The sequence below is a fragment of the Schistocerca nitens genome, chromosome 7, assembly GCF_023898315.1.
Source record: "Schistocerca nitens isolate TAMUIC-IGC-003100 chromosome 7, iqSchNite1.1, whole genome shotgun sequence".
Classification (NCBI taxonomy): Eukaryota; Metazoa; Arthropoda; class Insecta; order Orthoptera; family Acrididae; genus Schistocerca; species Schistocerca nitens.
In genome coordinates, this window is record NC_064620.1 from 64,761,346 (window position 1) to 64,786,340 (window position 24,995).

General features: G+C 38.7%; 1 protein-coding gene across 2 annotated transcripts in view; it reads right to left on the reverse strand.

The window, feature by feature from the left end:
- LOC126195278 (centrosomal protein of 120 kDa-like) overlaps positions 1-24,995 on the reverse strand; it is a 238,950-nt gene that overhangs the window by 43,820 nt on the left and 170,135 nt on the right. For both annotated transcript variants that reach the window (XM_049933815.1, XM_049933814.1), the window contains exons 11-13: positions 21,721-21,774; positions 21,478-21,633; positions 21,251-21,390 (exon numbers count right to left, since the gene is read on the reverse strand). In XM_049933815.1, the coding sequence (XP_049789772.1) occupies positions 21,251-21,390; positions 21,478-21,633; positions 21,721-21,774 (350 nt within the window). The remainder of the gene's footprint in view (positions 1-21,250; positions 21,391-21,477; positions 21,634-21,720; positions 21,775-24,995) is intronic.

The following is a 24,995-nucleotide window of genomic DNA, read 5'->3' on the forward strand; positions in this document are numbered from 1 at the left end:
GAACAGGTTAAAGAAAGACAAATGTACATTTACAGCATTTGTAGACTTAAAGAAAGCTTTTGACAATGTTGACTGGAATACACTCTTTGAAATTCTAAAGGTGTCACGGATAAAAATAGGGTATAAAAGGCTTTTTACAACTTGTACAGGAACTAGATGGCAGTTAGAAGAGTTGAGAGGCATGAAAGGAAAGCAGTAGTTGAGACAGGACTTAGGAAGTTTGTACCCATCTCCAACGTTATTCAGGCTGTATATTGAGCAAGCAGTAAACCACAACGAAAAATTTGGAGAAGCAATTAAAGCTCAGTGAGGATAAATAAATACTTTGAGGCTTGCTTGTGACATTGTAATTCTGTCAGAGACAGCAAAGGACCTGGAAGAGCAGTTGAATAGAATGAGTACTGTAGACGAGTTTTCCTATTTGGTAGTAAAATTGATGATGCTCAAACTAAAGAGTAAACAAAATGCAGAAAAGTTAAGCCTTGAATTAATTTCTAGAAAGAGGAATTAGTTAACTCTGTGCATAAATATAAATGTAAAGTAGTAGTAGTAGTAGTAGTAGTAGTAGTAGTAGTAGTAGCTTTATTCCTCTGTAGATCTCTTTTTACAAGGATATAGGACATGTCAAAGTATTTACAAATTTAGATCAATTCAAAATAAGCTAATTCATATACACATATATTTACAGACTTCTAGTTAGAGACAATCAGTAGATTTACTCCTGGTATACAATACTTTTTTTTACAAATAACTTATTAGATAATGTAATGAAACACTGTTGACCCATATCTCACTATCACTATCAGTCATTGCACACTCTATACACACATTGTTTCATGACACTTCACTCACTACACACACACACACACACACACACACACACCACACACACACACACACACACACACACATTGGTGATCTCTGGGGAATTTTCTGTACTGCACCTTCCCATTTGCTATCCTGAAAATCTGATTCAGCATCCCTGCATAATGAGTGAGATGTTGAGCTCAGAAATAGGAAGAGGTGTTAGTATTATACTATGCATAGCTTGGGGGTAAGTATTTATAGAAAAGGAAAAAAGAAGGAAGAAACATAAAGTGAAGGTGTTATGTGGAATGTTGGATATTTTATAATAATAATAATTATTATTATTTATTTATTTATTTGTATAACATTTTTTTATCAAGCACCTACTCTGTTTTATCTAAGTAATCCTTCAATGTATAAAATGTATTGCATAACACGTACTTTTTAGCTGCCTTTTTAAATAAGTGTATTTTTGCAATTTCTTTAATCTCTTTTGGTAATTTATTATACAGTTTTATTCCTTGGTAGAAAATGCGGTTTTGAGTTTTATGTTTATTTTTTCTTGGTAAATGTAAGTTGAGTCTCTCTCTTGTTGCATGGTCATGGACAAAGCTGTTTATGCAGTAATTACCAACACTATTTTTGATATGTACAACTGATTTGTAAATGTATTCACATATAGTAGTTAAAATCCCCAGTGTTCTGAACAGATCTTTAAAATGAGCTCGACTAGTATTTTTGGTTATTATTCTTATGGCTCTTTTCTGGAGTTTGAAAATTGTGTTCATATTTTGTGCATTTGTTCACCAAAAAAGAATGCCATAGCTAAGAACTGAGAGTACATATGAATAATATGTAACTAAAAGACACTGCATGTTACACACTGATTTGATAGGATTCTAAGGGAATAACATGCTAATGACATTCTGTTTGCAAACACCTTTGTGTGTTCACACCACTTCGACTGAGAATCACTATTCATTCCTAAAAATTTTGCATTTGTTACATAGTCTATAGAGGTGACATTTAATTTAACACTGTCATTTTTCCTCTACAAACTGAAACTCATGTCATTAGTTTTCTTTACGTTCAATGTCACTTTATTGCTTATTGACCAATCATAAACTTCCTTTTGAGTTTCATTTGCCTTCTCGGCAAGGAGTCCTTTTGTTTCCTCTGTGACTATAACACTGATGTCATCAGTGAAGAGAATTTTTTCATCATGAGTAACACTACTGGGAAAGTCATTGATGTATATCAGGAACAGTATTGGTCCTAATATGCTACCTTGCAGAACCCCTATATTAATGTATTTTGGTCCTGATAAGTGTTTTACTAAATGTTTAGATCTATTTGAAGTAGGTGTTATCTCTGCACTTGGTAGGTTGTTAGGTATGATCGAAACCAGTCATTAGCTACCACTCTTATTCCTAATGCTTATAATTTATTTAATCGAGTCTTGTGGTTGACTGTATCAAACGCCTTAGAAAGATCCAAAAATATGCCTGTGACACACTCATCTTTATCAAGAGCATCACGTGCAACTTTTGTGAATTCTACTATAGCTGACTCCGTATTTTTGCCACTTCGGAAATCAAACTGTGATTCGCATAAAAGATTGTATGTATTCAGGTAATTCATTAATCTGTCTTTCATAATTGCTTCTACTATTTTTGAGAATGGTGACAGCAGGGAAATGGGCCGGTAATTTTCTATGTCTTCTGCATTACCTTTCTTAAGCAAAGGCACAACTCTTGCCTGTTTTAACTGCTCTGGAAATGTCCCTGATGTGAAGGATTCATTTATTATATTTGTTAAGGGGCCTTGTATAATCCCAATGCATTGTTTCAGTACACACATTGGTACTTCATCTAAGTCTACTGACTTTTCATTTTTTAGTTTTTGAACAGTGTCATTGACTTCGTTCTCTGTGGTTGGAAGTAACATCATTGTATTTAGTGCAACATTATGTACAGGTGTTATATTTGTTTTGGGGAATTTTTGCTGTAACTTCTCTGTAATACTTGAAGAATGCTCGTCTCATAGTCTGCTAAGTGTTGTGGATCATTTATTACCTTATCCTTCTCCCTTAGCAGTATGTTATTCTGCTTTTGTTTGCCTCTCCCCGTTTCCTTTTTTATAACATCCAAGACTGCTTTGCTTTTATTCTCTAAATGACTGTTTTGCAGCAATCAGCATCTTCCAATAGATCTTTTAGTATCTATGATAGAAATTTAAGAATTCTGGATCATTGCAACTCTTTCACGGAACTGAGGTATTTAAGTGTTTGGGAGGATTTCAGAATACCTGCTGTTATCCATCTGTTTTTGTGAGATGTTGATACAGACATGCATACTTTTGGAAATGCCTTTTCAAAGTTCAATTTAAATAATGTGGAGAATTTAGAGAATTTCTTATTCACATTGTTTTCCTTATACACTTCATCCCAGTTTTGTTTTGCTAGTTCTTTTGAAAAATCTTTTATTTTGATTTCTGATAGATGTTGTTTGTAGGCTTGTAGTTTAGGGAATGATACAACACCTGATTTTACTGTTGTTATTTGACAGAGATGGCCTGATAGTCCGAGATCTTTTACAGCTACATCACATTTTTCCCTATCCATATTTGTGGCCACATGGTCAATCACTGATGAAGTCGTCTCAGTAACCCTTGTTGCATTATTGACCAATAGGGACATGCCAAAACTTTGAAGGATGTTTATGAAGGTGCTGCTGGATTCATTTATGATATTAGTCTACATCTACATCTACATCCATACTCCGCAAGCCACCTGACGGTGTGTGTTGATGTTAATGTCCCCACACAGAATTATGCTGACCTTTGTACTTGAGACTTCATCGAGAACTTCTGTTAACTTATTGAAAAAAGTGTCCACGCTACCACTGAAAGATCTATACACAGACAAAATGGTTAATTTCTTGGTGATATCAAGCCCTGTTACTTCAACAGCTGATATTTCAAAGTGTTTGTCTTCACTTACTGTACTGAGGTCATGTCTTCATTTGCACTGTATTCCTTTTCTGATATAAATGCATGATCCTTTGCCCCTTGAAGCAGTTCTGCAGTAAGAGTTTGCCTTTTCATACAATGATAATACTACATGTTGGATTTCTGTGTCTCTACACCAGTGCTCTGTAATACAAACTATTGTGCAGTTCAACATCTTTATTTTTTATTGATTGCAGTTTTGATGGAGGATTGTTAAGTGTGTGAAATGCCCCATGTTACTCTTTTCAATGGTTTGTTTTTCTTTGTGACATCTGGTATATGTGATATTTGAAGTGTTAAAATCTGTCTTGTGAGTCATTGTTTCAGTGTTTTTTAAAGTGCTGGAGATACTCTTTAGGCAGGGAAACCTGTTGTCTGGATTTATCCTAAAAAAGACCTACTTTTCCTGGCTATGAGAACAGGTATTTGACCATGTGTGGCCCGGGATCCACCCCCTATATTTTCATGAAACAGCTGTACCAATCTTCCCTTCCCAGTCCTGTTTAGGTGTACGCCACGCCTAGTGAAACCCCATCTGTTGATATTCCCGACGGGCACCAGAGAAACATGAGCAAAGTTGGCTTTCCTCAGAGCCATCCCTAACCCCACATTGATTCACCTCACAGGTCCATCAAGGTGTGGTCAATCATGACGCTGGAACAGCTTAACAAAGTATACGTTGGTGTCATGAGTCAGGGAAGCTATCTTGTCCTGGACACCACCTATGTCATTTGCCGCATCCCTGTCCAAACTGTTTCCCGCCCCACCCACTATCACTACATGGTCCTCTTTTGTAAAGTCCTTACATAAAGACTGTAGGTCCCCTATCACATGACTTAGCCCTGCATTTGGCTTGAAGATACTGGTGGCCTGGTACACTGCCCCTAAACTTTCCTGTGACTGAGGGCCTACACCTTGCCCATGGCTACTACCTAGCACCACACTTTCTTCTTCCCAAGACTTTGTACATTTCTATGCTTCTTGGCCTCGGTTGTAATGTGCTACACATTTCCTGCTCCTCGTTCTACCTGAGGTTCTTCTCCACTTAACTCTGGCAGTGGTAGATACCTGTTTTTTATGTTGATGATAAAACTGTCAGATCACTTTCTCTTTATTCCTTTCCTCCTCCCAGCTGCCTGTTCCCAACCACCCTCCTCCCCCTATCTCCCTTGATCCTTATCAGTTCCTTCCCTGCTTCCTCCAACTGTGCCTGAAGAGCACAGATTTTCCTTTCATGTTCCCCAATCAAAATGTTCTTACTGTATACTCTGCAGTTCCAGGAGAGAGCCTCTTCTGTTCTCCCAACATGCTCTCCACTGCACCCCCCGGTATCTACAGAGCACTTCAGAGAAAGCTTAAGAAATGTTAATTGGAGAGATGTATATAATGAGCCAAATGCTAATGATAAATGCAACATATTTCTTAATACAGTTATATCCATTTTTGAAAACTGTTTCCCAAAGAAAATTACTAAATTTAACACGACATACTTTTCGAAGAAACCTTGGATTACTACAGGTATTAAAGTGTCTTCAGAAAGAAAAAGAAAACTGTATGAGACAGCAGGAACTAGCAATGATCCAGAAGTAGTTTTACACTATAAAAATTATTGTAACATACTGAGAAAAGTTGTAAGGAAATCAAGAAATATGTATGTCAGAGAAGAAATGAACAGCTCTGGCAATGAAATCAAATCAATATGGAATGTTGTTAGAAGCAAGACAGGAAAAGTAACCACTGGGGTAGGTAGTATTACTATTAATGAGAACGAGACTATCCTAACCAACAGTACACAAGTAACTAATGTATTTAACAACCATTTCTTAACTGTAGGAGAAAAAATTGGTGAGAAAAGTTCAAAAGAAAAAGCCAGGCAGTACATGGAAGAGCCTGTTTTGAAAAAAATTAGCCCGATTAAGTTTCACCTAACAACCTCTTGTGAAATAAGTAAAATTATTAAATCTTTGAAAAATAAATGTTTTGTTGGAGTAGATGAAATCTCTAATAAGATATTAAAACAATGTGGAGCAATTATAGCTGATGTTCTGAGTCACATATGTAATGCATTACTAACTCAAGGTATTTTCCCAGACAGGTTAAAATGTGCCATTGTCAGGCTTCTCTACAAAAAGGCTGACACCACAGATGTCAATAATTATCAGCCAGTATCCTTGCTTACAGTATTTTCAAAAATCTTCGAGAAAGTAGTGTACTCAAGAGTGGTTAGCCATCTCAACAGTAATGGGATACTTAGTAAATCACAGTGCAGATTTCAAAAATGCTGTTCCACTGAGACAGCAATCTACAATTTCACTGTCCACATAATAGGGTCTTTAAATAGTAAAATGTCACCAGTAGGAATATTCTGTGACTTGTCCAAAGCATTTGATTGTGTGAATCATGACTTTATGTTACAGAAATTACAATTCTATGGTATCAATAGAATATCATATGACTGGTTTAAGTTGTACCTAAAGAACCAGGAGCAAAAGGTTTCCTTATATGGGTCAAGTGATTTAAATAAGTTTGCCACTTCATCTAACTGGGGTGAAATTACATTAGGTGTTCCACAGAGTTCAATCATTGGTCCCATTTTGTTCTTGATATATGTGAATGACCTCCCTTCCTATCTGAAACAGGAAGCTGAACTGACACTGTTTGCTGATGATACTAGTATAATTATTAATCCAGTAAAAGAAACTCCTATTGAAAATTATCCAAATAAGGTCTTTGTAAAAGTCATTAATCGGTTTTCTGCAAATGGGCTTGCTCTAAACTTTGAAAAAACACAGTACATCCAATTTTCTGCTGCAAAAGTACAGTTCCTTCAATAAATATAACACATTAACAGAAGTCAGTAGACAGGGTAGAGCATACTAAGTTTTTGGGTGTACACATAGATGAGAATCTTAATTGGATAATTCATATTTTGGATCTTCTAAAGTGACTAGGTTCAGCAACTTTTGCAATCAGAATAATTGCCAATTTTGAGGATATAGAAATTAGTAAGCAAACATACTTTGCATACTTTCACTCTGATGTCTTACGGAATAATATTTTGAGGTGACTCAACATTTAGACAAAAAGTATTCACTGCTCAAAAGAAAGTGGTTAGGATAATGTGTGGGGTTCATAGTCACACATCTTGTAGGCATCTTTTTAAAAGATTGGGAATTCTTACAACAGCCTCACAGTACATTTACTCACTAATGAAATTTGTTCTCAACAACATGGATCTGTTTAAAAACAACAGTGACATTCATGATTATAATACCAGAAAAAAGAAAGACTTACGCTATCCTTTACTCAACCTATTTTTGGAACGGAAAGGGGTAAAATATGCTGCTATAAAAAATTTCGACAAATTACCAGATGAAATAAAATGTCTGGCAGACAACAGTAATAGCTTCAAAAATAAATTGAAATCATATCTCATTGACAACTCCTTCTATACCATATATGAATTCTTGAATAGGAATAAATAAATCTATAAATATAGTATATGCATTTTGTGCCATTTAAGGGAATGGGGTTAGTAATAGAAATATTAATCTTTAGCTCTGTATTGTAATATATATATTTTTAAAAAATCTTGTTTCATAAGTGCATTTCTTGTGCACTTGACACATTCCACATCATAACAGCTACCATACCATGTGATTGATCAATGGAACATGCAACCAACCAACTAGCTAACTAACTCACTTCTGCTACCGTTCTTGTAGACAGTTGTGCTCTATGGCTTCTTCCAATCACTGGGCAGTTTTTTGTTTAAGTGATCTGTGGTGTATCATGGTTAAAATGGGAGCTAACTCAGCTGAAAATTCTATACATAATCTGACAGAGATGCTATCCAAATCTGTAGCATTTCTTAATTTTAGTGATTTTTGTTATTTCTCAACACTACCGACAGTGGCCCAACAACTTTCTCTCTCATCAAATGAATAAACGCAGAAGATTAATATTTGTGATTACAACAAACAATTATTCAAGTTGTATAGTGTAACTGACTTGTTTCATTTAGACAGTTCATTTCATAAAATGCTTGTCTGTCTTATTTTACATTCCTCGTACTCTTGACACCCTAAATCAGACAGACACTGTTGTTATAAGTGACTCACTGTACTCCTGATTTCTTGTGATACACAACTCATGGAAACACTTCCTTCAAAGCAACATTTGCACAGTCACAGCATTATACAATGGTCCAGTGCTGCTGCATCAAGTCTGCACATCTGCTGTGTGTTGAATCCCAAAGTCAAAATTCACACGTGCAGTTTGACAGTCACGGTCGCATCGGAGAGGGAGTTCCATTGCAGCTGCAGGAAAGAGTCCTGTATTATGAGATGCACCTTTAGACCACAGCATTGGGAGACAAGTGTGTCTGAGACTGTAAGAGTTGGGTATATGTCTATTAGCTTTGAAGAAATACTTTGACCAAAAGCTAAGTGATTTTCTCTCTTTTCAATGCGGTTGTCTGATGCTCAGAACCTACTCTATTTGGCAAAGAGAGATATATCTCCATACACATTCTATATTAAATTCTGCATTTTCCATTAGTATAAAAACTAGATCTGTAAGCATGTGGAGTTCAAGCACTACAAAAATACCAAGGGATGAATACAGTAAGTTAGTTCAAATTGATGCAGAGTGCAGAAGTTAAGCAGAGATGAAGACGTTTTCACAGGATAGACTAGCATGGAGAACTGCATCAAACCAGTCATCAGACAGAAGACCACAACAACGACATCCTTACAAATTGTTACACGTAGGTATTTGTACGAGTTGAGTGCCTCCAATCATGACTCAACAATATTGCAATCATGTCTGCATTTTGAGAAGAGATAAGAATGTAAGAACCATTTAAAGTCATTTCTTGAAACTTTTTTAATAGACTTTCTGAGGATAGTTACGTCTAACTTCAAGAGCCTTCTCGTTCAGTTCCTTCAGTATCTCTGTGACACACTCCCACAGATTAAACAAATCTGTGCTCATTTGTGCTGCCCTACTCTGTATACGTTCAATATTCCCTGTTAGTCCTATCTGGTATGGGTCCCACATACTTGAGTGAAATTGTAGAACTGGTCACACAAGTGATTTGTAAGCAATCCCCTTTGTAGACTGATTGCACTTCCCCAGTATTCTGCCAATATAAACCGAAGACTACCAAAGGCTTTACCCATGACTGAACCTACATGATCATTCTTCGTCATATCCCTACAAAGTGTTACACCCAGGTATTTGTATGAGTTGGCTGATTCAATCAGTGACTCACTGATTTATAGTCATAGGATACTATGTTATTTCACTTAGTGAAATGAAAAGTTTTACATTTCTGAACATTTAAAGCAAGTTGCTCATCTCTGCACCACTTTGAAATCTTATTAAGATCTGACAAGATAACTGCACCTGCAAAAAGCCTGATTTTATTATTCATATTGTCTGCACAGTTATTAATATACAACATGAACAGCAAGAGTTCCAACACACTTCCGAAATTACTTCTACATCTGGTGATGACTCTCCATCCAAGATGACATGTTGCATCCAACCTACCAAAAAGTCCTCACTCCAGTCACAAATTTCACTTGATAGCCAACACAACCATGCTTTTGACAATAAGCATAGGTGTATACTGAGTCAAATTCTTTTCAGAAATCAAGAAATACAGCATCTACCTGATTGCCTTGAACCAAAGCTATCAGTATGTCATGTGAGAAAAATGTGGGTTGGGATTCACATGTTTGATGTTTTTGAAATCCATGCTGGCTGCCACTGAAGAGGTCATTCTGTTCAAGATACCTCATTATGTTTAAGCTCAGACTATGTTCTAAGATTCTACAATAAATCGATGTCAAGGATATTGGACAGTAGTTTTGTGGATCACTTCTACTACCCTTCTTGCAGACAGGTGTATCCTCGTCCTTTTTCCAAGAACTGGGCAATTTTTTTGGTCTGAGGGATCTACAATAGATTGTAGTTAGAAGAGGAGCTAACTCGGCCCAAATTGAGCACAGGTAAGACAGGGATTCCATCGGGCCCTGGAGCTTTGTTCAATTTTAATGATTTCAGCTGTTTCTCAGCACTACCAACACTAGTAGATATTTCATTCACCTTTTCATTGGTACAAGGATTAAATTGGGCCAATTCTCTTGGGTTTTCCTTTGTAAAGGTACATTCGAAAATGCAGTTAAGGATTTCAGTTTTGCTTTGCTACCCTCAATTTTAGTTCCTGTCTCATTCACTATGGACTGGACACTAACTTTGGTTCCACTAAAAACCTCTACATATGACCAGAATTTTTTTGGATTCCATAAAAGATCACTTGACAATATTCTGCTACATTAGTCACTGAAGGCATCACACATTGTTCTCTTGACAGCCAAACGTGTTTCATTCAGCACCTCAGATGTGGATTCTGACCACAATCTATTGGTTATGAACTGCAGATTGAAACTGAAGAAACTGCAAAAAGGTGGGAATTTAAGGAGATGGGACCTGGATAAACTGAAAGAACCAGAGGTTGTACAGAGTTTCAGGGAGAGCATAAGGGAACAATTTACAGAAATGGGGGAAAGAAATACAGTAGAAGAAGAATGGGTAGCTCTGAGGGATGAAGTAGTGAAGGCAGCAGAGGATCAAGTAGGTAAAAAGACGAGGGCTAATAGAAATCCTTGGGTAACAGAAGAAATATTGAATTTAATTGATGAAAGGAGAAAATATAAAAATGCAGTAAATGAAGCAGGCAAAAGGGAATACAAACGTCTCAAAAATGAGATCAACAGAAAGTGCAAAATGGCTAAGCAGGGATGGCTAGAGGACAAATATAAGGATGTAGAGGCTTGTCTCACTAGGGGTAAGATAGATACTGCCTACAGGAAAATTAAAGAGACCTTTGGAGAGAAGACAACCACTTGTATGAATATCAAGAGCTCAGATGGCAACCCAGTTCTAAGCAAAGAAGGGAAGGCAGAAAGGTGGAAGGAGTATATAGAGGGTTTATACAAGGGCGATGTACTTGAGGACAGTATTATGGAAATGGAAGAGGATGTAGATGAAGATGAAATGGGACATAAGATACTGCGTGAAGAGTTTGACAGAGCACTGAAAGACCTGAGTCGAAACAAGGCCCCGGGAGTAGACAACATTCCATTTGAACTACTGATGGCCTTGGGAGAGCCAGTCATGACAAAACTCTACCATCTGGTGAGCAAGATGTATGAGACAGGCGAAATACCCACAGACTTCAAGAAGAATATAATAATTCCAATACCAAAGAAAGCAGGTGTTGACAGATGTGAAAATAACCGAACTATCAGTTTAGTAAGTCACAGCTGCAAAATACTAACGCGAATTCTTTACAGACGAATGGAAAAACTGGTAGAAGCGGACCTCGGGGAAGATCAGTTTGGATTCCGTAGAAATGTTGGAACACGTGAGGCAATACTAACCTTACGACTTATCTTAGAAGAAAGAGTAAGAAAAGGCAAACCTACGTTTCTAGCATTTGTAGACTTAGAGAAAGCTTTTGACAACGTTAACTGGAATACTCTCTTTCAAATTCTGAAGGTGGCAGGGGTAAAATACAGGGAGCGAAAGGCTATTTACAATTTGTACAGAAACCAGATGGCAGTTATAAGAGTCGAGGGGCATGAAAGGGAAGCAGTGGTTTGGAAAGGAGTGAGACAGGGTTGTAGCCTCTCCCCGATGTTATTCAATCTGTATATTGAGCAAGCAGTAAAGGAAACAAAAGAAAAATTCGGAGTAGGTATTAAAATTCATGGAGAAGAAGTAAAAACTTTGAGGTTCGCCGATGACATTGTAATTCTGTCAGAGACAGCAAAGGACTTGGAAGAGCAGTTGAACGGAATGGACAGTGTCTTGAAAGGAGGATATAAGATGAACATCAACAAAAGCAAAACGAGGATAATGGAATGTAGTCAAATTAAGTCGGGTGATGCTGAGGGGATTAGAATAGGAAATGAGACACTTAAAGTAGTAAAGGAGTTTTGCTATTTAGGGAGTAAAATAACTGATGTTGGTCGAAGTAGAGATGATATAAAACGTAGACTGGCAATGGCAAGGAAATCGTTTCTGAAGAAGAGAAATTTGTTAACATCGAGTATAGATTTAAGTGTCAGGAAGTCGTTTCTGAAAGTATTTGTATGGAGTGTAGCCTTGTATGGAAGTGAAACATGGACGATAACCAGTTTGCACAAGAAGAGAATAGAAGCTTTCGAAATGTGGTGCTACAGAAGAATGCTGAAGATAAGGTGGGTAGATCACGTAACTAATGAGGAGGTATTGAATAGGATTGGGGAGAAGAGAAGTTTGTGGCACAACTTGTCTAGAAGAAGGGATCGGTTGGTAGGACATGTTTTGAGGCATCAAGGGATCACAAATTTAGCATTGGAGGGCAGCGTGGAGGGTAAAAATCGTAGAGGGAGACCAAGAGATGAATACACCAAGCAGATTCAGAAGGATGTAGGTTGCAGTAGGTACTGGGAGATGAAGAAGCTTGCACAGGATAGAGTAGCATGGAGAGCTGCATCAAACCAGTCTCAGGACTGAAGACCACAACAACAACAACAACAACTCTTCATCTATAGCCCTACGCTTTGTTTTATAAGTATTATGCAGTAATCTCTGTTTCTTTAGTAGTTTCTTTACAGTGAATGTATACCATGGAGGTTCCCTCCCACTTGAACTGTTCTACCAGGTATATATCTGTCCAGTGCGTGGCCAACTATTCTTTTCAACGTGAGCCAGAGTTCCTCTACATGCTCGTGCCCTATGCTGAAAGTTTTGAGTTCCTCATTGAGATATGACACTACTGGCTTTTTATCTAGTTTACTGAACATATATATCTTTCTGCTTGTTTAGGTTGTCCTTCTCACTTTGGTGATCATTGTTGCCACAACTGCGCCATGGTCACTGATACCAGTTTTGATGTGGACATCCTCAAAGACGTCAGGTCTATTTGTCGCCATTAGATCCAATATATTTACATCATGAGTGGGGTTCATAACTATCTTGATGGATGATTAAAGTCTCAACAATGATTACAGTATGATTGGGGAACTTTACACACAGCTGAACTGAGATTTTCCATAAAGTTTTCGGTTACATCAGGATATGAATCTGTTGGGTGACAAAAAGACTCAATTATCATTTTATGCCCACCCCTGATACTGAGTTTTGCCCAAACAATCTCAGATGCACCTTGAGTTTCTGTCTTGGTGGATTTGAGTTTCTTGCTTACTGTGACAAATACATCACCTCCATTTCCCATTTGCCTATCCTTCAGATATACATTTAAATTTCCCCCAAAATCTCACTGCTATCAATTTCAGGTTTCAGCAAGCTTATGTGAGCTTCATTGCTTTTCATGAGTACTTCAAATTCTGACATTTTGTTGCGAGTGCTTTGGCAGATTACCACTAGAATTTTAATACTCTCACCTGTGGGAGGCATTTATTTCGATCTTACACTGATACTTCTGGGTTTCCTACAGCTATTGTTATCTGGATTGGATGGAGAGTCACCTAATCTAAGAAAAATCCTTGCGTGCACCCCACACACAGTCAGCTACCCAAGTAGCAGCCTCAGATATGTAGTGCATATTCGACCACCTTAGGGGGACCCTATAGTGATAAACTCTATGGCACAAGTCCAGGAATTTTCAGTCTAGCTTGTCACAGAACCTTCGAAGTCTTTGGTTTAGTCCTTCCACTCGACTCAGAACCAAAGGGCCACAATCATTTCTGGGGATAATGTTGTAAATTGTGAGTTTTGTTGAAACTCCATGCAGAAGGCTGGTCATCTCGACCTTCTCTGCCAGTCACTGGAATGACCCAAGAATGACCTCGGAGCCCAGACAACAGGCATCATTTGTTCCAATGTGCACACAAATCTGCAGTTGGTTGCACCCTGTTTCCTCAAAGGCTACTGGAATAGCTTCTTCAACATGCTGAGTGAGGCCCCCAGGCATACACACTGAGTGCACCTGGTGTCCTTTCCTACCCCTTGCTGCCATTTCCCTAAGGGTACCATCATTCACCATACATTTGAACTGCCGACAATTAATAGACCCCCTACCCTTTTACATTTGCCTCCTCCTGACACTGGACAAAACAGGTTTCCCCAAAACAGGTGAAGTGAGTCCCACTGGCTCAGTTTCTGTCAAAGACAGCACCTCAGACTTGTTGGTTTGGGGATCAGTACAACACCCTGAGTCCTTCCTGGTCCCCATCCACTCTTTGCAGGATGCCTAGATCTGCCACTGAACTGCCACTTGCAGTCAAGCAGATGTACAATGACAAATCCAGTACTTTCTGCAGAGGAGACAGGAAAGGATAGTACTTGAGGCACCTCTGGTACAGCTAACACAAGTACACGACACTTGGGAGGTCTTCCAACACACCAGCAGCATCTGCCAACCATTTGACAGTAGCCAGGGTGATTTCCAGCTGCTTATGAAAATCAGTCATCTCATGCCATGTTCAAGAACAGCATTCACAATGGGGCTGCAATTTGGCTGGTGCGATGTCTTATAAGGCAGTGAACAAATAACTTTAAATTAAGCTCACTGATTATCTTTTATTCTGTTGAGCTAAAAGGTTCTCTATAAGAATTGAAGCAAAAATACCAAACAAGATTTCTATTAATGCAACACAAAAACCTGTGGTGAAAACTATCAGTGTCATAAAAATTTTGAGATTAATTATAGTTATTTGCAAACTCGAAAACAGAGTTAATTTATGATAAATGCAGATAATACACAGGGCTACTCCTCTTTAGGGGAAAACTAGATGGAACACAATATGTTAGTTAGAAAATCTGCTACAGTAAATAAATCATAATCTCTGATTTGCTACAAATTGCTTGTAGTTTATGCAAAGGACAATGTTAGCTTGCAAAAATTCTCAAAAACATACATTTACTTGTGTCAATATACAATGAAATTTAGGTGTGATGCATTCTTTGGGAGAACTGTGAACCACAATCGCTGATTTGCTATGAAATAAATCACATATCCAAAACTCTCAGACTGGTGACTTACAAAAATATAATTTTGTAAAAATCCAAAAATTCTCAAGATAACCTGCCTCTCACATAACTGTACAATTAAATTAGAGCACAATTATTTTGAATGAGGATATGCCTACTGTTCTCAAAAATTTTAAAAGAGCACAGTTAAGTTTAAGCCTACAATTAATGATAACAGTATGAGTTTATCACGCACTCAAGAATGTTTGATATTTTACAATATATCACAGTACAAATGGGTACTGATACAATCAATGGACAATATGCAGAAACAACGTGAACAGTAAAATATACAAATCTAGAACTTCAAGTTGGCACGTGATCCTGTACACGCAGTCTTACGAAAAAGGAAAATTCCTAAGTTAATATTGCACAGATTTTTCACTTAACTGATTCTGTAACACTTCTACACTGGCATGCCAAAGACAAACACTGCAGCTTGAGTTCATCCCAACCAAAATTGCTAAAATGTGCAGCACCAACAAAGCACATCTTCTGCCTGTTGCAGCTAAGAATTGATTTATGAGTGTACCAAGTATGTGCCTGGACAACTGGCCAACTTACAGATGAAAATACCCATATTCCAGTGGCACCACTCACTTGACACACAATGTTTTACCATTATCATCCTCTGATATGAAACAGATGAAAGGGGAACTGTGCTAAAATAATGATTATAAAGTGTGTGATCTTACTCTGTTCTGAATGATAAAACAGATACTCTAAAGCAGTGGTAGCCAACCCAGTCCCTACTGCCCACTAATGGGCATCCTAGCTTTCATGTTGGGTACTACGGGCTTAAAAAAAATTTACATTACTTTGTCATAAAATTTTGAAACAAAGTATTTGGTAAGTAACTGTTATATGCTGTAACCTGATGTAACTCTTCATTATAAATTTTATAATGTAAAGTTAATTCCCTACTTTATAAACAGTCCTGTCACATTAAGGTGACCACCACCTATGTTTGACATCAACATGCAATATCCACTCAAAGACAGCAGATGGCAGAACTAGCAGTGGAAGGTATATAAAGGGTGTCAGGTGTGAGGCAGATGCAGAGCATATGGGTGAACAGACTTGCAACTGCTGAGTAGCTGATCACCCAGATGAACAAAGGGGCTACCAACAGTGTCTCCTCAATGTCCATTTAGAGAATGTTGTTCCATATGAGCCTCCACAGCAGGTGCCTATTTCACGAATCGACGTGACCACTGTGGTAATGAAGGCTGGAATTTGCATGCCAATACCACAAATGGGTGTCCACAGAGTGGCAACAGGTGAATTTTTCTGATGAATTACATTTTATGTTCCATCGAAATGAAACATCTGAAAGCAAGCACCCTGCAACAATCACTGGATGGGTCTAGGCCAGAGCAGGGAGTGCTGTGGTCTGGAGTATGTTTTTGTGGCATTCAATGTGTGATCTTGTCATTCTGGATGGCACAATGGATCAACACAAGTCTGCATCTCTGCTTGGGAAGCATGTCCACCCCTACATGAAGTTTCTTTTTTCCTCAGCACGATGATATCTTCCAGCAGGACAATACAATATGTCATGCAGCTCACAGTGTGTATGTGTGGTTTGAAGAGCACCAGGATGAGTTTATCACACACCTCTGACCACCAAACACCACAGATTTAAACCAAATCGAGAATCTGTGGGACCACCTCAATTGGGATCTTCACACCATGAGTTCTCAACAGAGAAACGTAGTGCAGCTGGCCATGGTTCCACATCCCTGTTGAACCTTAAAGAACCTCACTCTCTCTCTCTTCCTGCACTGCAAAAGGTTTTTATTCAGACTTTTGGCAGATAGTCACATTAAAGTGATTGGACATTGTATATCACCATTACTGTGGAACCAGTGGGCAGTTAGAAAATTTTTCTACTAACAGACATTATAAAATGGTTGGCAGGCAACAAAGGTTGACACTCCTGCTACAAACTCTTTTCAAGTTGAAACTTAGACAGAATCACGAAAACTGATTTATTTGTACACAGAAATACCAGAAACATACAATACCACTGAAGATTAATTGAAAACATGTGTTAAATATGGTAACAACTTGTAATATGAAAACCACAATATATGTATTGTTTCTTTGTGATCTACAACTGATCTATGATTGTGTCCAAATGAGTAACACATAAAGTGACAATTTAAATGCAGGAAAAATGTTAATTCATAGAAAACTGCTTCTTTTAAGTCAACATATTGCGAGCATTCTATGGCTGATGCCACTTCTTGCTTCCCACATTCCACAGCCCCTGAACATGCCAATCTCCTCCTTGTAGTCCTCGTGCTTCCGTCGTGTCCCATTCATCTCAACCCTAGCTCTCCTAGGTTGCCCACACTTCCGTCTTTCTGCTGGGGCACAAGGCCACACTTTCTTTGGCTACTGGCTACTGTCCATTCTTTCAAGATGTCCAATCATTTTAGACATTCCACCTCTATAGAGTCTATTACTGATTTATCAACACTCTTAGCCACTCTTATGTTAGTATCTGGCGCATAGTCCAGCTTGGAAATGCCACAACTTTGCCTCCAAAAGTCAATATCTAGTGCAAGCAACTTGTTTCTCTGGAGCTTATTTATTACTGATGTTTCTGCTCTGTTCATAGTGATGTTTTCAACAACTGAACAATACATCACTTTTGGGTACATAGTTAATATGTCCACTAAAAAGTTTATTCCAGTCACAACTGATATCACAGAAGAATTATATCTATCTGTACATGACACTAACACGGCTGGTACATTTATATGGTTGTGAAACCTGCACAACTTCAGCAAGAACTGAAGACGCAACTTGTGCCTTCGAGAGGAAGATAATTCAAAAGATCTATGGATCCATCTACAATACCATTGAAGGTAAATGGGAACAAAAAATGAATGAAGACCTACACCAGTAGTGTGAAATCCTACACACTGACCGAATATTAGGGCACAAGAGGCTACAGTGGTTTCATCCATCAAACTGATAGATCACTCCCATACCAAGTCCTTGAATCTCAACCTGCTGGAAAATGCCCAAAGGGACACCCAGAGACCTAATGGAAGGATTGAGTACTAACAAGTGGAACCAAAGGCAGTGGAAGATGAAGCCAGAGTCCAGCAATGATGGACTACCATCTGTAGTAGGTAACTCCTCTGTTGCAACAGACTGACCTCCTTTTTTGTTGTGCTTTTTATGATGTGTTCTTTTATGATTTTTTATAGTGTGCTGCTTTCTTTTTCTTTTCGAAGTGTGGTTAATTTCTTTTGTTTTTCATCTGTAGGCCTTAAAGGTCCGTTAATGCCATAAATGATAATGATGGTGATGGTGATGAATGAGAAATACAAAGTGCAATAAAAAGCAAATGATACTGCTTCATTACTAAGGTACTATCTGTCCTGTAATAGTACAACTGGATTTTAATCTTGAACTGTATGCTTAGGCTGTGACAACTTTCACTGAAACAGATCAACTCACTGGCTTTAAATGAACGATTTACTACAGAAGTATTCTTGAATTCTTCAAGGAAAAAGTACAGCACTAAAACAAATTTCCCTGAGAAACTCCATTCTCTCACAAATATTGATCAAAAAATACACAATTCACTCAAAATCTGGAGAACAATGCAGCGAGGGAAGCTTTCTATATAATAGCGAGATAACCACAAAACCCCCAATTGTATATCTGCTGTAGGCTGTTATACCACCAGATAGTATGATAGAATTTTTTAACATAAATAAATATGCCATTATACAAAAGCCTCCCATGTATCACCATCTAATGTAGAGCCAGTACATATCCCTGAGTCAAGAAAGTTATTAATCGTTGTCCAGTGTGGGTTTAGGAGACATTACTCAACACTCGACAACTTAAGTCATAGTTTATTATGCACTCAGGTGTCTTCCCTGTACAGATGAAAAGAACCACATTATGAAAGCTTTGTGTGCTACGTGACAGCCCTTCTTTGATTTTCAACAGGGAGGACAACTGGATAAAAAGTTCTCAGTTAACTTGCCACTTTAAATTCAGATAAAATCCCAAGCTTTTGATATCTGCCTCAGTAACCATCATCAGGGGCTAACTATGACTGTTGCGAAACTGGCAAAGATCCCACTTCTATTCCCAGAGAACAGTATCAGATAGGATATATTAGATCATGATGATATTACAGAGAGCGCACATGCAGACATGGCACCCTATGCTTCCATAGATAATGTTTTAGCTAACTGTCCAGTGTCACTTGCAGTGCTGCCAGTCATAACAGACAGCCATCCTCTGTGATCTTTCATTAGCAAGTGCACAGTTCCATGTGTTGCTAAGCGTATGGTCCGTGTCTCTATTGAAGTTGTTCTCACACAGAGTTCAATTTCCACTGCTTCCCTAATCACAAAGTCCCAATTCGTAAACTGACATAGGGCCAGGAGAATGGTGTGCTGACCCCATGCCCCTCCATATCCACATCCACATCCAGTGATGACTGTGAGCTGAGGACGATATGGTGGCCAGTCGGTACTGTCGAGCCTTCATGGCCTGTTTGGGTGGAGTTTAGTTTAGTTCCAGTAGTTCAAAGCATGAACCAGAAATATTGTATGTTCAAATACAATCTCATGTTTATTTATTACAGTGAGATCAGCCATTGCTGATTTTTCAGAATTTTTGTATTTTAGCTGTCGTTCAACACAGCAATCGACAATAGTCTGTACAGACTATCCAACGCAACTGCTGCCATACTCAAAAAGAGTACAAGGGGTATTCGTAAAGTAATTTCTGATTGGCCGCGAAATGAAACCACTGTGAAACTCAAAAATGTTTTATTTGAAACAGTTAGCTACAAGTTCCAGCATCTTATCTACTTAGACATTAGTTGTTGCATTGTACCAGCTTTCCAATACTCTCATCGTAGAAGGCAGCCACCAGAGCTTTCTGCTACTTCTCTATACTGGTCTACAGTTCGTTGTCTGTGCCAAAATGTTCTCTTCATAACCAGTGGTTCATGTGAGCATAGATGAAATTCACAGGGCTGTATTGTGGGTGATCAAACACTTCCTATAAAAAATGCTGCAGGAGCATCTTCATTGCCCTGCAGAATGCAGCTTAGAATTGTCTCGGAGAAGGAAACACATGACAGTTATGTTATGTGCGCTGCATAGCTTCAGGTAAAATTTCTCACCTGGCTGTCGTACCTGGTGGGAGACACTATTTTTTAGGCATCTTTACGTGCTCACTGTGCGTTCATAACTCAAAAGAGCAATGTCATATATTCGACGGGTGTATTAGAGATGCTGACCAACAAATATGTGCAAAGCTTCATCAGATTTTCACAGTGGTTTCCATTTTGCAACAAACTGAAACTTACTTTCTGAATAGCCCACGCATTATAAATCCCTGGTACTCTGAGGCCAAGATTGGCTTTAACAAGTTACAATTGGCTTTCCTACAACTCTGTCATGGTGAGGGAATCATACCAAAGTTCACAGTGGTCAAACAGCACATAAGAACTACTGCAGTGAACCAGATTTTATAGAAGACAAGTGATGCTACAGTTAAGGAGAGGATATGTCATACAAGATAGGAATTAGATGCAAATACTCATTTGTTATTTAGATGTCCCCAATTTCTCTCAGCAGATCACTCATCATGGGACTGGGAATGGCTACTACTAGTGTTGTTTAAATTGCAGCCTACTGACACTAGGTGCCTGTTTAGACTGTAACATATTAATAATGAGTCACACAACTCTTCAAAAGCCAAGGTGGCAGAACATTTCAGTAAAAACAGTCTTTGGTAAATCAAAAAATACCGACCTAGTCCATGATAAGAAGTAAAAATTCCATTATTGGTGTTTAAAGGCTATTTACCTTGTCTCCAGTTTTCAAAATTCTTTCATTCTTTAACTTACATTGGACCAAGCTCGTGTCAGTCTCATGTAGGTGCAGGTCCTGATACAGTAAAAATCTGCTTGGCAGTATCTTTAGGTTCACAGAGATCCACAACCGTTACAACAAGCTTATTATTCTGAAAGTGGCAACTTTCAGAGTACACAAAATGAACTACAGAAACTATCTTGTAAAAATGCAATATAATTAGCATTTTCTAATGAATATTTGCATTCTCCCAAAATTAAAATAAACTTAAAGGTAATTCAACTGAAGTGGACAGCAAATAAAAATGTCAAAATAGTTTTTCTTATGAAATATCAAAACTGTAGATTTATGGTGTGTTTACGGAGGCTTTTACCACCAATGGTTCTTGAACACCAAGAACTTCTCCTTGTGTAAGAAATGAATTTCACTGAACAGGAGCTGACAGAGACAATATTCACATTAAAAACATGTATTTCAGTACAAATTCTCAGCCCAAAAACAACACATTGGATGGCTCTTACCCCAGGGCTTTAAGTTCCTCCTTATTGTGTTTCATCTGTGACTGGATTTCTTCCCTGTGTTCATGGAGCAGTAAGGCCAGCTCTTCTTTAAAAAACTTTTTTGCACGGAGGGCATCTTGATATTTGGCTTCCATTTCCTTCTGAAATGTAAACAAAACATGATATTTAAAAAAAAACTTAATATTTACCAATTTCTCATTCTGAATGTCATATCAATACAAACTTACAAGTTCTGCTACTATGTTTGAGGTTTCACCACTGGGATTAAATATTAAGATTGTATCTTTTAATTTATTTAGTTCTTCCTCAAGACTTTGGTTTTTCTGTTTTAATGTGGCCTTTTCTTTCTCCCATTCCTGTCTTGCAAGTTCGTGACTGGTTCGCTAAAAATCATACCAATCAGGGCATTGCAAGAATTTCATAAATATTCCTTTTTTTTAATTTAAAAGAATTGAAAATAAAATACTTACCTCAATTTTCAGTTCATCTTGAGTTTTTCTGTACATTTCCTTTAATTCTTGCAGCTGAAAAGAAAATCAGTGTTGGTAACATTAGAGCCAACTTACAAAAAAAAAACAGATTACACACTTTTGGTAACAAAACAAAAGCAGTTTTTGTCACTGCCCAAGAGAGTAGCACAATTCCAGTTATTTTTAAAGGTCGTTATGTCTGGCACCAAAATTACTTATAAAAGGAATGATGGATTACAGAATGCTGTAAAATAATAACACACGAAAAGTATTCTACGTATACAGATTCTACGTATACAGATCTTCTACCTGGAGATACTGTGCTACATATTTTTCTGGTCCCAATGAAATGACCATACTGAAATGCTGCAGTTCTCTGTAACCTGTACAGGATAAGACACAGAATGTATAGTACATTATGCCCAACAATGCATACCAGGAAGACTTGATGCTAGCCCTTGCATTTCATATGTTGTTTTACGAGATACCCAACATTTCAGTTTGTTTAGAATCTAAGAGTTTTGTAGACCAGTCCATGCATGTGATTTCTCTTGCATGTTCCTCATATCAAGCAGTGGCTTAGCCCTATGGTCAGATGAATTGCCATTTGGAAGTCAAAGATTCTTAAGATCGTACTAGCAGAAGCGTAGATATCCACAGTACCACCCACGTCAGACAGGCCTGAATGGAGGAGCCAGTCAAAGTATGTCTCACAACGATCTGTCCAATGCTAGACCAAGTCCTATTACCCTCACTGGGGTGTAACTTTTGAGCCATGGTGAAGGCAACCATCTAAGCAACAGCCCCTTACAGAAAACAAACAGGTCAGATGGCTTCAAACTGGCAGCACCAACCTCTGACAACCTTAGCTAGGGCACTATGAATTAAGATAGATTACTACTCACTACATAGGACATGGGGTCCCGCATTCAATTCCCAGCTGGGAACATTTTGAAACAGTTCTTTTAGTGGTAACCACATAAACATCTCCACAGCTGTTTCAAAACGTTTGGACGAGCACAACGGCAATTGTAGAAGAGGAGAAAATGAACGATCAGCTGTTGCAGAGCATGCTTTCCAGCCAGGTAACCACCATATTCATTTCAAGGAGACGCAAGTACTAGCGGCCACAAGCAGATATTACAAAAGGCTTTACAGGGAGGCAATCGAAATCGCCAAACACCCTAATAATTTCAAGCGAAAGGAGGAGAGCGTGTAATTAAATGGTATATGGGTGCCGGTGTTGAAGAAGATATGTACCACCCGTCTACTACTGGGTGATGGCAATGGCGATCGACAGCAGCAGACAGCGGCCAATTGCACTGACGTTTTCAAAACACGTGACGTCACGCCTCGGCACGGGAGCGCGCGAACACGGAATTTAGCGGCAGTCAGTAGCGAGCCAGTGGCTGTGTTGGACCTTCAATCGAGCTACAGACCCCTTGAAGATGCCCTCTGCAGACAGGGACGAAAGGTTGGGAATGGACACAGAATTCATCAACCGACCACGGCATAACAGCCCGAATAATTATAATGGACATGACATTTCTGGCCATGAAAGTCTACATTTTAGTATCGTGCTGCCTCTATAGCCATTCATAATTGCAAAAGCATTGCCAGTGCAAGATTCTGTGCATGAACTGACCTCTAAATTATATCCCATAAATGTTCAGTGGGAGTCTTTTCGGGTGATCTGGGTGGCCAAATCATTTGCTTGTATTGTCCAGAGTGTTCTTCAAACCAACTGCTCACAATTGTGGCCTGGTGACATGGCACATTGTCATCCATAAAAATTTCATCATCGTATGGGAACATAAAATCCATGAATGGCTGCAAATGGTCGCCATGTAACCAAGCATAACCATTTCCAGTCAATGATCAGTTTTGTTGGACCAGAGGACCCAGTGTGTTCCATGTAAATGCAGCCCACATCATTATGGAGCCACCACCAGCTTGACAGTGCCTTGTTGGCAACTTGGATCCATGGTCATGGAGTCAGTGGCACACTCAAACCCTACATCAGCTTTTATCAACTGAAATCAGGATTCATCTGATCAGGTCACAGTTTTCCCATTGTCTATGGTCCAACTGATATGGTCACAAGCCCAGGGGAGGCACTGCAGACGATGTTGTGCTGTTAGCAAAGACACTTGCATTGGTCATCTGCTACTATAGCCCGTTAATGCCAAATTTTGCTGCACTGGCCTAATGGATATGTTCACTGTATGTCCCACATCGATTTCTGTGGTAATCTCATGCAGTGTTGCTTGTCGTTAGCAAAAACAACTCTAGGGAAATGAAGCTGCTCTTGGTCATTAAGTGAAGGCCATCGGCCATTGTGTTGCCTATGGTGATAGGTAATGACTGAAATTTGGTGTTCTTGGCACACTCTTGATTCCGTGGATCTCTGAATACTGAATTGCCTAACGCTTTCCAAAATGGAATGTCCCATGCGTCCAGCTCGAACTATCATTCCGCGTTCAAAATCTGTTAATTCCCATAGTGTGGCCATAATAACATCAGAAATCTTTTCACATGAATTACCTAAGTACAAATGACAGCTCTGCCAAGGCACTACCCTTTTTTACCTTGTGTACATGATACTACTGCCACATGTATATGTGCGTATTCCTACCCCATACCTCAGTGAACCCCCCACCATAGTTGATTACTGTGTTCCTGCTGAAAGAACCTCCTCTCTAGTTGATCAACACTTCAAATCAATTGTTCATACCCCAGCCCCTCATATTAAAATCATGAAACACATCCTACACTGAATCTCAACTATCCCCACCCAATTACCACCTAGATCCCTACTTGTAAGTGTTGATATCACCTCCCTCAACACCAACATCCCCTATACCCATGGTCTTGCTGTTATCAAACACTACATCCCCCCCCCCCCCCCCAACATCCTTCCAACTCCAAAACTCACCACCTCATTCCTTAGACTTCTAATTACATCCTCATATGTAACTATCTCTCCTTTGAGGGAAAGATAACAGACAAATCCACAACAGAGCTATGGCCACCTGCATAGCACCCTCCTACACTAATATGTTTATGTTGCATCTGGAACAAACCTGCATTGCCTCCCAAAACCTCTTGTCTAGTTCACTGATGATATGATATATACATGATATGAACCCAGGGCCAAGATACCCTATCCTCATCCCTCTCACATCAGTGTCTTATCTCCCATTTGCTTCATCTGGTCCTCCTCAGCCCAGTCTGCCATCTTCCTGGACATTGACCTACCCTCTCTGACGGCTCCA